Source organism: Thalassophryne amazonica, chromosome 21 (genome assembly GCF_902500255.1).
Source record: "Thalassophryne amazonica chromosome 21, fThaAma1.1, whole genome shotgun sequence".
Lineage (NCBI taxonomy): Eukaryota > Metazoa > Chordata > Actinopteri > Batrachoidiformes > Batrachoididae > Thalassophryne > Thalassophryne amazonica.
In genome coordinates, this window is record NC_047123.1 from 31,796,381 (window position 1) to 31,811,081 (window position 14,701).

Below are 14,701 nucleotides of genomic sequence, written 5' to 3' on the forward strand. Positions count from 1 at the left end.
ACGTTCCTCATAAGCAATCAAAACAAATGAAATGTTACAATTTTATGGCAGCATACGTCGGGCAGTTATTTTGCTCTTTTGGTTTATATGGCGTCATTGTATATTTGTGTTTAGAAATTTGTTAAACAACAGACACAGTAGTTTAGATTTATTTACAAATTACGCTTTATGTATATTTCATAAACCTGTCTGTCTGTCAGGGGGTTTTTATAAACTGGGTAATGTTGGTTGCATCCTCTTACTTTTGGCTTGCACCCTCTTACTAAAATTCAAATTTTAATAAAGTAAAGAAAGTTAATTAAATCAGAATTTTAGGTAGAAAGTAAAACAGAGTTCAAGTACCTCGGAGTCTTGTTAACGAGTGAGGGGACAATGGAGCATGAGATTGGCCGGAGAATCGGCGCAGCAGGGGCGGTGTTGCATTCGCTTTACCATACAGTTTTGATGGAAAACGGAGTTGAGCCGAAAGGCGAAGCTCTCGATCTATTGGTCAGTCTTTGTTCCTCCACTCACCTATGGTCACGAGGGTTGGGTCATGACCGAAAGAGCTAAATCGCGGGTACAAGCGGCTGAAATGGGTTTCCTCAGGAGGGTGGCTGGGGTTTCCCTTAGAGATAGGGTGAGAAGCTCAGTCATTCGTGATGAGCTTGGAGTAGAGCCCCTACTCCTTCGCGTTGAGCAGAGCCAGCCGAGGTGGTTCGACCATCTGGTAAGGATGCCTCCTCAGAGAGGTGTTCCAGGCATGTCCAGCTTAGAGGAGACACCGGGGAAGACCCAGGACTAGGTGGAGAGATTATATCGCCACATTGGCCTGGGAACACCTTAGGATCCTCCAGTCAGAGGTGGTAAATGTGGCCCAGGAAAGAGAAGTTTGGGATCCCCTACTGGATCTGTTGCCCCCGCGATCCGATCCCAGATAAGCGGATTAAGATGAGTGAGTGAGTTGAATGGTATCTGAGGCTCCAAAATGCACTTCACAGTAAAATCATTTTAACATGAAAGCAGGGCGAGAAACATTAACTGTGAAATTCAGTGTCATTGTTCAGTATGACTGTTTGTAATTTGACATTTCGCTAATGTGAGCTAAAATCTGTTGGCTGCTAAAATTTGAGCAGGAGTGGAACACTCAGGTGAACACAGAAATTTTCCACAGTTTCAATCATGTTTCAGTTGGTAGAGAATTTTGTTAAAATCTCTTCTTCTCTGTAATTATGTGCCACATGTTTAAATGTTTGATTCCATTTGTGACTTCCTTAATTTACATCAGCACCTCTTTGATTGAGAGTTCTTATGATAGGCTACCAAATGGAATCAATTCCAAGCCTTTTTGTCTGATAATTTGCCATGAAATAAAAAGGGAACACGCCAGACTTGTCCACAGAACTGCTTGCCCAATAACTGTCCCTTTATTTATGAGTTATTTCAGCATGCTATGTATCTGTTATATCCCTTGAATTAACGCAGAAAGTGTAGCTACATGGCAAGCACATCTTGAATGCTTCATTTCAGAGCCACTGTCATCATATGCAGTAGCTAAAATACAAAAGTTCACTCACTGTCCAAATACTTAGGTACCCAACTATGTGTGTGTGTGTGTGTGTGTGTGTGTGTGTGTGTGTGTGCGCGCGTGTGTGTGGTGTATATACTGCTAATGGAGGTGTAGCGACATTGGAACAAGGTGAACAGGTCAGGAGTTGGAAGTCTGAGAATGCTGTTGTTCACTCTGCGTGTGCATGTTTGCTTTGTAATGTGCATGCTTATGGTGAGTTTATTGACATTGTATGGCTGCATTTTCTTTGCAATTATTTTGTGTTTCATCTGTGAGTCTGCTTGTTTGATTGTTACAAGCTGTCTTTTGTATGGCGGTCGGATCAAGCCTTGTGTTTGAGTTGTAGTTGGAGGTAAATACTGATTTTCTTGCTGTGGTGGGGCTGTTTTAACCAGATGACTCACAGCTACGGGTAAATTCCGCAGTAGGTTACAAAGATAAAATTGTCACATTTTGCAGATAACATTGTAATTAGCATTCACTGAGCAGGCATTAGCATGGTATAAAATGAAAGCTGACCTTTGCCCTTTGGATGCCCCCTGTGTTTAGTGGTTGTTTTGTGTTTGTGACTCTGTAACGAGAGCTGTGTAGGTAATGTGTTGAACGGTAAACTAATAGCGAGACAATGGCTGTCTCAGTGAGACACGGCCTGCTGCCACACACCATTTTCAGCTTTCACTTCTTAAATCTCTAAAAATGGCTGGCTGCTGAGAGGGAGGGGGCTTCTATACACTCTCTTCTTTCTTTTTTAAACCATTTTTACTCTTTTGCTCTCCCTCTGTCATCTTGCGGTGCCGCTTCTTTGTTCCTTTCTCCCGTCTCTTTCCCGCTTCTTGCTTTTTTTCTCATCATAAACTGGAGAAAAGGTTTTCTCTCAGGCGCTGGCTAAGTGCCAGAATTAAAATTCATTCTCTGTCTCTCACTTTCTTCTTCTCTCTCTTCCTCTGTGCTCACTTTTCCCTCCTGCTTGCTATATCTTTTCATCACAAGATGATTTTTATTCATATATTTTCTTATTTTTGGATCTGCTCACTGATGATTCTTCTTTTTTGGTCTTTGCTGCAGTGATGGGCAGTTGATGTTTTCTTTGGATGAGCTATTAGCCGATACGGAGTGATTATTGTCAGTCCGTGAGCACATGTCAAAAAGTGAAATGTTTAGCTGGCTCACAAACAAATATCTGTCAACATGATAATGTGGGTAATTTATTTCATTTGCTTGATGAAGAGTATCATGAAATAAAATGTAACAAAAATTTGATACATGCTTTTTGGGTGACGTTGGAGATGATCCGGCTTTAAACTGTTCCACTGAGGACAGACTTGTTTTAAAAAGGATTTGAAAAATATTACCAGATGTTTGCTATTTTTGATGTGGTTTAACCTGCTTTAATTTAGTGATGTTTTTGATTTAAACTGGTCAGGTCTCCATAGGATAAGCTGTTTTTTTCACCAGTTAAATTGAATATCGTTGAACTATTGCTTGATCAGAGTACATCATTCCATGTGGAAAATGGGGATGAGAATTAATAAGGCTTTATCTATATCAATGCCATTGTCACCTTATCAGACTGATTCTGTATTGATCCCTTATTGATTCATGAAAATTCAGTAAGGTATGTCTTCTATAATATATTCCAATTCTAAAGTAGAACTCTACTAGTGTATACTAAGGTATATCTAAAAAAAAAAAAAAAGAAGAGTAGACTAGAAGAGTAGAGTAGAGCCACTTAGGTGCCTGGTCTTGAGAACCAGGGATGGTAGGTTGAAAAGCTTTTTTTTTTATCCCATGGGAACTCAACTCATGGAAAATCATGATCAGTTTTCAGTGTGGATAAATGTAGCATACATACAGGTTTTCAGCATTAATGCAGCTGTTTTCTTTGTTGCTAGACATACAAGGTCTGTCAATAAAGTATAGGTCCTTTTTATTTTTTTCAAAAACTATATGGATTTCATTCATATGTTTTTGAAAAAAATAAAAGGACCTATACTTTATTGACAGCCCTCGTAGAACTTGACATTACAATGCATGCGTTTTTGCAAAGTGGAACTGTCAGAAAACATGCCAGCTTTGATAAGAGGATTTTAAAAATTTGGAACTGGTTCCTAACTGGAACTGGAATCTGCAGTTAGTACATATGATTCCAGTCCAAACAGCGTTAAGTCAACTCCAGTTTATACGGTTTGTACTGGGACCATGTGCGCACTGCAGAGTAAATTTAACTCTGCAAAATTTACTATGATGGAGTTTGGATTCTTGCTTATCCCAGCAGGTAATTTGAAAACATCTTTTCGGGGTTCTTGACACCACAATGGACATTTTGTAGCATTTTCTCATTTTATGAACTTGCAGATATTTGATTAATTAATCTATTATGAAACTAATTGCGAAGCTTCCTTACATAGAACTATAAGGGAGCTGATTATCATGATAAAATTAAACTGGATTAGCCAGGAGGAGTTGTTTGTCCATGTCATTGCGGCTGCGATAACTTTTCATTTAGGAACAGCAAAGCTTTTGTCCAGTCTCTGGCACTTTCAAATTATGAACCCTACTTTACTGCTCCATCTTGTTACAGCCGTAATTTGTCCTTGAGCCTTTTTTTCCCTTCTTCCTCTTCCCACCTCCCTCTCTCTCCCTCTAAATCACTGCGGGAATGCTTGCTCCCGTCAGATTCTGTTCGAATGGCGATGGACCAACTGATTATGTTTTATTCAAAGGAGGGTGATGGAGTTTTCATCTCACATTTCCTCTAAATTCTATGCTTGTGTTGCCTGTCAGAAAAATTGCTGATTTCAGGGGCTCTATGTTGAATAATCAACTGTAGTCAAATCAGATGTTGTCATTTGGAGCCGACCTGGAAAATTTGTCTGATAGTTTAATTTGTGATTAGACTATGAATAAAGGTGATCACATTAGTAGAATGGTACCAGTCTTAATTAGGGCATTTAATAATAAAACATCACCTATTCTTCTAATGTTCCACTTTGCTTTCCACAAAACATTGCTGTTTAATAATCATATTTCATGAATTTTATTATGGTTTCCTGTGTCAAATCTTTATCTCCTCCTTGTCCAAACATGCATAAGCTATGGTTATTTTATTTAATTACAAACACAAAACCACTTTTTTAAACCATATTTGCACTAACTGTTGGTTTAAAATATTTTAAGATTAAGCTTTTGCTTGCTTCTTTTAATTGGTAGATTAAAAAAAAAATGTATTTCCTTTTTGAAAAGGTTAATTTCAGCTTCCAATATTGTTTTAATGTAGAAGGCTTCAGATTTTGAGGTGGATTCACAAGTCGTGGAACCAGAAATTTGTAGTTAGTCTTATTAGTGTTTTATTTAAAATTGTGATTATATGGTATTTTAGTAGAACCACTTTTTCCAGACATTGTGAAACAATTACTGTAATCTATGTTATTACATTTTGGCTGGATCTGGATAAACAGAGCCACACTGCTTTGGAAGATTATTTATTCAATTTATTTTAACATTGCAAGATAGACTATATTATGAATTAAACATCTTTTTTATGAAAATTGTTGAAAATGCTGGATGTGGCTTCAACTAATTACATTTTGACTCAACATGGCACTGGAGATTTCCAGTATAATGCAGGATACATCCATTTTATGTCTTATTTGTTAATATTGTTTTATTGTGTTGTATGCAAAGGTAAATAAATAAATAATTCAAAATATTTGCTAAAAATCACCATCGCACATAGAAGCCCATACGTGTTGGCCACTAGCTCTAAAATAAATAAATACATTGAACGTCATTTCTGAAGCAGTATGTGTCGGTGTTATTAAAGTGCTATGTTCATAAATAAATTATATTAGTGATGATTATTAACCACTTACAGATGACATGGTAAAGACTTGTTTGGGTGTATGAAGGCTCTTTTAATCCAGAATAAATACAATGTAAGAGTCTGCACTTGACACAGTAGCTAAAGAATTCTCATCTGTCAAATCATTTTTTATTTTTTGTTCCAGATTACTATCTGTTAATTTTCCCTGACATTCATTTTAATGCATTACTTATTGTAAAACACTGTCTTTGCTTTAAAATTTAAAATGTACCCTGGGACGACAGCTTCACTGTGGCTTGTATTCAGGTCTCCGGGAGCACAGAGGTTTTTGTTGAAAATGAAACATCCTGAGTTACTGTATTAGTGCACCTTCAGCCCGACACATCAGCAGTGTTTCTCTACAGTGTGAGATTACTCTTCTTCACTGCAGTATAGTTTAATTCTGCTCATAGAACAGGACTGTTCATCACATTTCAGTGTAAGAAACTATCCAGAGAGTGAGTGAGTCACTTTGTGTTCAGTGTAACCTGATCATTGTGATTATGCGGTTAGTGCATGCACGATCACAGGCACATGAGAGATTTTTTTGATCAGTGATTGTGATGTTAATTAATTTATTGTATTTCTGAGCAGAAACCTATGGTTCATTTTTACAGTTACAAGTCTGTCATCTTTTGGCTTATAGAAACAATACTGCATCTGATCTTTTTTACGTTTTTGGTGACTTTCTATAATGGCATAGTTAATAGGTTATGTATGTATTTAATAGTACATGTCTGCTGTCTTGTAATGCACTCAGTTTTAGTCATTTCTCAGTGTGTAGAAGAATCTCTCAATGTTGCATCTTAACCACCTTATTTCTTCTTTGTATTCAATGTTTGCCACTGTGCTGACGTGTGCCAAGATATATTTTAAAAACTCTTCTTGAATTCAACATGTTTAATTTGTTTTTCTAAAACTGTGCCTACGAAGCCGACACACAACATGGCGTGCCCATCTAAAATCAACTTATTTGTGCGTCTGCCGTGTTGCCTGTATTTTCTTTCTTCCTCAGGGCTCTGACGACTGCCTGGTGAAGATCTGGGGAACAGATGACGGGCGTTTGCTGGCCACGCTGCGCGGCCACGCTGCTGAGATTTCTGACATGGCCGTCAGCTATGAAAACACCATGATTGCTGCTGGTTCGTGCGATAAGACCATCAGAGTGTGGTGCTTACAGACTTGCGCCCCTTTGGCTGTGCTGGAGGGACATGCGGCCTCCATCACCTCACTACAGGTATGAGGACTGTCATGGTGTGCGCTTGACTTTTTTTGCACTGGTTTTGCTGGATAATGCACATTTTAAACTGTCTCTAAAAAATAAAAATCATTAATATCATTTAACTGCCCCTGTGGGGTTACTGTGTAAGTATTTCGTACAGTGCATTATGATGAAAACTGAAAAGGTCCCAGCCAGTGGACCTGCTGATTCCATACACCTTATCATCACCCCACGTATTATTGAAGACAAATAGTACTATAAATGATTACTAGATGAGGTCATGGTTAAACCTGCTGCATGTTCACAGTTGATGACAATACTGGCTACATAATGTCTGATAATTATATTAATATGAAGTTAACATTGGCTCCAGCTGCAGGCTCATTGAGTTCACAGTCACAAAGTTGCAGGATTGTGTGTTATGGTCATGTATATAGAGTCTCTTCCAGAAAGACCACACATCTTTGGGTCTCTTCACTGGCACCATGTTAAATGCAAGATTTGCTTTAAGAATTGAAGAATATTTATAATCTTGCGCAGAATTCACCCCATACAACCTCGAGGAAAGTCTCAGCTATCCAAAGAGAGTCGTATTAGTCATTACAAAAGCAAAGTTAAGTATTGAACGTGCCCGAGTTTATCTGGTCAAACCTCTGGAATGACTCCTCTGAAAAGATAAACACTGGAACTTGTCCTTTTTCAAATTGCTGTCCAAGACCCATTTTACAGGCTGCCCTTTACACTTTAATCACTGCTGTTGTTATATTTTGTTCTCTGCAGTATTTATTTTTATATGTAATTAAATGTTTTGTGATTGAAGCACTTGTTTCAAATTAATATTACTATAATGTTTTTTATTATGTTATATGTTGTATGATTGCTTTGAAAACTGCTATCTAACTAAAATAATTGGTGTTTTAGCACAATATATGCATATATGCTCTTTAAGATATTGCCAATCCTTTCTCAGTAATTTTATGCTTTCACTTTGTGAAATAAAGTCTTGTTCACTTTCTGTCATTTCCCACTGTAGTATTAGGGATGTAATTTTACTCAGAGGTGTCACTTTAAATTTGGTGTGTTTTGCAGTTTTCTCCTCTTTGTAGCGGCTCCAAGCGCTACCTGTCGTCCACTGGAGCTGATGGGACCATCTGCTTCTGGCAGTGGGATGCAAGGACGCTGAAGTTTGGGTAAGAAACACAGCTACACTATAAACTGTACATACGGTAGGGCCCTATCTGTTTGGTGCAATTGTTAGTGTTATTGCTAGTCTTCAACCAGCGTTGGTTTCCTTTTCAAGTCCAGTGACGACAATGTGCAAGTAACAAATGTGCATCCAGAGGCATGTTGGTCATAACATGAGGTGTGGTCAGGCACCATGTGGGTGCATTGGTATTGTGAAGCAACCGATGCGCTTTAGAGCATCCTACTACAACGAAATGGAATACACACTCAAAAAAATAAAAACTAAGGGAAATGTACAAATTTATAAAAACTTTGGATTTCATACTCTGCGTATCTGTTTTTTGGGGGATGGTGGGGTGTTGGGTGGACGGAGATAGAGGTGGAGGTGTTGCAGTAAGGAGACATATAGATGCTTCACCTGAGGGAGCTTTGGTGGCTGCTGCAGTAAACAATCTGCCTGCACGCTTTAAAGATTTGCAGACATTTGTTTGTTTGTTACTCAGCTGGAAAACCTCTTACTTTAGTCCAGAATCTAAATATCAGTACACCACGTTCTGGTGCACCCAACTCTTCGATGTGATGACATGACAGTCTCACTCATTCATCTTCAACCGCTTACTCCAATTAACGGTCACAGGGGGCTGGAGCCTATCCCAGCAGTCATAGGGCGTGAGGCAGGGTACACCCTGGACAGGACAGGGGCAGACATCACCCTGATCTGTTTGGTTTAATCCATGTTATGCCTAAAACACACCCTTGACTAATTGACTCAACACAAACCCCTTATGCACTATGCCCAACCTTCCTGGACCATGTGATTTAGATTGCGGTTTAATAGATTGTCAAGATGGGGCACATAGTGGTGCTCTCACATTTTTCTAGCATGATGGTAGAGACGGTGTCTGCTCCCAGACCACCAATAACCAGCAAAAATCTATTTAAGCATAAAAATTCAAAAAGAAAAAATAATATAGCACCTTCAACTGCACCACAGACTAAAACAGTTAAATGTGGTCTATTAAACATTAGGTCTCTCTCTTCTAAGTCCCTGTTGGTAAATGATATAATAATTGATCAACATATTGATTTATTCTGCCTTACAGAAACCTGGTTACAGCAGGATGAATATGTTAGTTTAAATGAGTCAACACCCCCGAGTCACACTAACTGTCAGAATGCTCGTAGCACGGGCCGGGGTGGAGGATTAGCAGCAATCTTCCATTCCAGTTTATTAATTAATCAAAAACCCAGACAGAGCTTTAATTCATTTGAAAGCTTGACTCTTAGTCTTGTCCATCCAAATTGGAAGTCCCAAAAACCAGTTTTATTTGTTATTATCTATCGTCCACCTGGTCGTTACTGTGAGTTTCTCTGTGAATTTTCAGACCTTTTGTCTGACTTAGTGCTTAGCTCAGATAAGATAATTATAGTGGGCGATTTTAACATCCACACAGATGCTGAGAATGACAGCCTCAACACTGCATTTAATCTATTATTAGACTCTATTGGCTTTGCTCAAAAAGTAAATGAGTCCACCCACCACTTTAATCATATCTTAGATCTTGTTCTGACTTATGGTATGGAAATAGAAGACTTAACAGTATTCCCTGAAAACTCCCTTCTGTCTGATCATTTCTTAATAACATTTACATTTACTCTGATGGACTACCCAGCAGTGGGGAATAAGTTTCATTACACTAGAAGTCTTTCAGAAAGCGCTGTAACTAGGTTTAAGGATATGATTCCTTCTTTATGTTCTCTAATGCCATATACCAACACAGTGCAGAGTAGCTACCTAAACTCTGTAAGTGAGATAGAGTATCTCGTCAATAGTTTTACATTCTCATTGAAGACAACTTTGGATTCTGTAGCTCCTCTGAAAAAGAGAGCTTTAAATCAGAAGTGCCTGACTCCGTGGTATAACTCACAAACTCGTAGCTTAAAGCAGATAACCCGTAAGTTGGAGAGGAAATGGCGTCTCACTAATTTAGAAGATCTTCACTTAGCCTGGAAAAAGAGTCTGTTGCTCTATAAAAAAGCCCTCCGTAAAGCTAGGACATGTTTCTACTCATCACTAATTGAAGAAAATAAGAACAACCCCAGGTTTCTTTTCAGCACTGTAGCCAGGCTGACAAAGAGTCAGAGCTCTATTGAGCTGAGTATTCCATTAACTTTAACTAGTAATGACTTCATGACTTTCTTTGCTAACAAAATTTTAACTATTAGAGAAAAAATTACTCATAACCATCCCAAAGACGTATCATTATCTTTGGCTGCTTTCAGTGTTGCTGGTATTTGGTTAGACTCTTTCTCTCCGATTGTTCTGTCTGAGTTATTTTCATTAGTTACTTCATCCAAACCATCAACATGTTTATTAGACCCCATTCCTACCAGGCTGCTCAAGGAAGCCCTACCATTATTTAATGCTTCGATCTTAAATATGATCAATCTATCTTTGTTAGTTGGCTATGTACCACAGGCTTTTAAGGTGGCAGTAATTAAACCATTACTTAAAAAGCCATCACTTGACCCAGCTATCTTAGCTAATTATAGGCCAGTCTCCAACCTTCCTTTTCTCTCAAAAATTCTTGAAAGGGTAGTTGTAAAACAGTTAACTGATCATCTGCAGAGGAATGGTCTATTTGAAGAGTTTCAGTCAGGTTTTAGAATTCATCATAGTACAGAAACAGCATTAGTGAAGGTTACAAATGATCTTCTTATGGCCTCGGACAGTGGACTCATCTCTGCTTGTTCTGTTAGACCTCAGTACTGCTTTTGATACTGTTGACCATAAAATTTTATTACAGAGATTAGAGCATGCCATAGGTATTAAAGACACTGCGCTGCGGTGGTTTGAATCATATTTGTCTAATAGATTACAATTTGTTCATGTAAATGGGGAATCTTCTTCACAGACTAAAGTTAATTATGGAGTTCCACAAGGTTCTGTGCTAGGACCAATTTTATTCACTTTATACATGCTTCCCTTAGGCAGTATTATTAGACGGTATTGCTTAAATTTTCATTGTTACGCAGATGATACCCAGCTTTATCTATCCATGAAGCCAGAGGACACACACCAATTAGCTAAACTGCAGGACTGTCTTACAGACATAAAGACATGGATGACCTCTAATTTCCTGCTTTTAAACTCAGATAAAACTGAAGTTATTGTACTTGGCCCCACAAATCTTAGAAACATGGTGTCTAACCAGATCCTTACTCTGGATGGCATTACCCTGACCTCTAGTAATACTGTGAGAAATCTTGGAGTCATTTTTGATCAGGATATGTCATTCAAAGCACATATTAAACAAATATGTAGGACGGCTTTTTTGCATTTACGCAATATCTCTAAAATCAGAAAGGTCTTGTCTCAGAGTGATGCTGAAAAACTAATTCATGCATTTATTTCCTCTAGGCTGGACTATTGTAATTCATTATTATCAGGTTGTCCTAAAAGTTCTGTTTGTTGTGATTTGGCGCTATATAAAAAAATTGATTGATTGATTTATTGATGGTAAAATGTCCTCTATAGATCATATAATATAGTGTGATATCTGATTTAAAAACTGAACAGAGTTCATAGTTATATATATATATATTTTTTTAACAAATATCTTACTGATGGGCTCCACGCTGTTTAATGAAGTAAATGGACTGCATTTATATAGCGCTTTTCCATCTGCATCAGACGCTCAAAGCGCTTTGCAATTATGCCTCACATTCACCCCGATGTCAGGGTGCTGCCATACAAGGCGCTCACCACCGGAAGCAATAGGGGATTAAAGGCCTTGCCCAAGGGCCCTTAGTGATTTACCAGTCAGGCGGGGATTTGAACCCATGATCTTCTGGACTCAAGCCCAACACCTTAACTACTAGATCATCACCTCCCCCTGAAGTGCTGTGAAGGTGCAGGTTGTCAGCAACCGCCATGCACCTCAGGGCATGTCACTATGCCCTGTGGGTTAAAAAAGAAAATGTTTCTGAGCCAGAAAAACCTTCACTCCGTTAACGATCTTGTATTTTTATTTTTGTGATTTTGTGGGATTTTAATTGTTTTCGCAAGAATTGCTTCAAAACTAATGGATCATTTTGGCTCCTCTGCACAGAGGAGCGAAGAATGAACCTAAGGAGGAGTTCTGTTTCCACTTTCTCACATTCTGCAAACATGGTGTTGATGTAAAGTTTAATGGATTACTTTCAGCTGCCATAGCAACGTAGTAAATATTTCTGTGACACGTGAAGCTTTCTGTGCCGTCTTCCACTGCAAGTGGTTACTGAATTACAACAGAGGCTATAGCTCTCATTGGAAAGGGGCAGAGCACTTGGCATTTAAAGTGTTGATTTGATTGGTAGGACTAGAAATCTGTACTTTGAAACCACTGTGTGTTATTCTGTAGTTTGTTTGAGTGAAATACAGTGTGTTAGTGTACTTAATAGAGCGCCTCCACACTTAGCTTCAGGTCTGTAATCAGATTTGATAGTTTTGCTGAATGTCTTATCTGAAATGGACTCAAGGATGATGTGTAACTACTGCATTATGTGATGGAGCACTTTGGTTAATACGTTCATTATTATGTGTGCGTGTGCCGACAGTCACAGACCCAGTAAGTTCACAGAGCGCTCCAGACCGGGTGTCCAGATGATCTGCTCATCCTTCAGTGCAGGTGAGCATGGCTCACTGTGGCCTCAAGACTTGGAGCAAAACTAACAAATGATCCAGCATTCACCAAAGAGACAATCATGCATGCAGAGAGCTGTTGCTGCTGTTTGCATCACATATTTTCAGAAAACTACACAATAAATACTTGCGTTTGCTACCTATATGTGGGCAGGTGGTATGTTCCTGGCCACAGGAAGCACCGATCACATCATCAGGGTTTATTACTTCGGTTCAGGCCAGCCAGAGAAGATCTCCGAACTGGAGTCTCACACAGTGAGTTCAGTTATTTCCTCTATGCAGAAACATAGAATTTGCTAGATTTGTTTGTCTGCTGTGTTTTCTATTTCCTGATGTGCAAATGGTACATTCTAAAAAAAAAAAGAAAAAAGTTGAAATTGAGAAAATATAACGCAACCGATTAGGCATTTTGAGTTTTCTCAACTTAAAGATATTAGATGCATCAATTTAAATTACTTTTTAAAATGCAAATTCCTGTTATTTTTTTTTTACCAACTTTAACACTTTGATTCATATCAACTCACAGATGCTAGTTCAGTGAACTTAAAATAGTAAGTTTGTTGAAAAACACATTCTGTGGCATTGCAGTTAATTTTAATGCCTTTTTTTTGGACATGAACTTACTGTGATTCTTACAATATTTGGACCAGGTGTGGTTTGGGATTTAGCGCCTTGCTTAAAGGCATTTTGGCAGACGGGTGTTGTACCTGGTTTATGACGGGAGCCTCAATCACCCGACAAACACATGTGGGATATTTATTATACCATTTATTGTTCAGTCTGTTTCCTGCTGCTTGTCCTATTAATGGTTGTGGTGTAGGTGGAGCCTGTCACTGCATACAAACCAAATTATAAAGATCAAGTATGTGTTTAAGAAGATAAAGCAGACATTAGTTAAACAATCTCAAATAAGATTAGTGCAAAGAAGGTGTGATGTATAGAAACCATGGCTAAAAGTTGTTGTCAGTGTCAAAATGCTCCGACCCTGACGTGTGAGGATAGAATTAAAACATCATGCAATACCATAAATAGTAAAAAAAAACAAAACAAAACAAAAAAAACTTATTATTTTAAGGTCATTCAATGAACAGTTGTGACTTGATCTCAAAATTTAAAGTATTTTCATCTACTTTCTTTCACCTATTTTAAGAAGCTATATTTGGAAGTTGGACTGTGGCTGGTTAATGAAAATATATGTTGGAAAAGTTTGTGCTCCCTTGATTTTGGGTTTATAGAGAAGCATTCAGCAAATGAACCCATCAAAACAGAAGAAACAAAGCCCAAATATTTATGTATAAAAAAGAACTTGCAACACTCGCTTAGAGTTAGACTGAAATTCTGCTTTGTTTTCCAGTTTAAAGTTCCGTAAGCAGCACACATAGTTTTCCACACTTTTGTTTTATTGAACAAAGACTTTGTGTGTCTGAAGGGCCTCTTCTATGGTTCTTTTCCACTGGCGTCTGCACCTTTTTTTAGAATGTTTTTACTGTTTCTGGAAATAGAAGAACAAATGGTACAGTATTTACTCTGGATTGTGTTGATTGTTCCATATTTTTCTCACTTAGGACAAAGTGGACAGCATCCAGTTTTCACACTGCAGCGACAGGTAAGTTTGTGTGTTTAAGCTACCGAACTGTTGTGTTAATTTTTTTTGAGTGTGCACAGCTGCTTGTTTTTAATGGAACCTCAGGGTGCTGTAAGAGGATTTGATGGTGTCAGCAGATACCACCACCATCACTTCCTGTCTAATACCTGTTCTAATACATGTGCACAAGCACCTTTCGTGCACTCTGCTGAGTGCTACGTTGTGCGTGCACATGTGGAGTTTACAGAAAACAAGCTCAGATCTAATTCCCTTTGGTTGCTGTAATCTCAGCAGTGAGGGAGTTGGACTGTGTTCAAAAGGGAGGAGATGGAGATGGAGGAGGATGCAGTTTGTTTGTCGCACATGTGCAAATAGCGCACGCCGGTGCTTGGAGATGAAGCATACTTTGTGCTGCAGGCAGCTCGAAGGCAACCAATCTATTATTATGTTTACAGTTTAGCTGCTGCATGAATCTTCAATTCCCCCACCACTTTTCCCCCTCTCTGTCTCACTGTGTGTGTGTGTGTGTGTGTGTGTGTGTGTGTGTGTGTGTGTGTGTGTGTGTGTGTGTGTGTGTGTGTGTGTGTGCGCGCGCGCGCGCGCGCGCGCATGTG

General features: G+C 38.6%; 1 protein-coding gene across 1 annotated transcript in view; it reads left to right on the forward strand.

The window, feature by feature from the left end:
• phip (pleckstrin homology domain interacting protein) overlaps positions 1–14,701 on the forward strand; it is a 49,619-nt gene that overhangs the window by 9,697 nt on the left and 25,221 nt on the right. Inside the window, exons 8-12 of the mRNA XM_034162066.1 lie at positions 6,427–6,648; positions 7,723–7,823; positions 12,418–12,488; positions 12,657–12,757; positions 14,068–14,108. Coding sequence (XP_034017957.1) covers positions 6,427–6,648; positions 7,723–7,823; positions 12,418–12,488; positions 12,657–12,757; positions 14,068–14,108 — 536 coding nt within the window. The remainder of the gene's footprint in view (positions 1–6,426; positions 6,649–7,722; positions 7,824–12,417; positions 12,489–12,656; positions 12,758–14,067; positions 14,109–14,701) is intronic.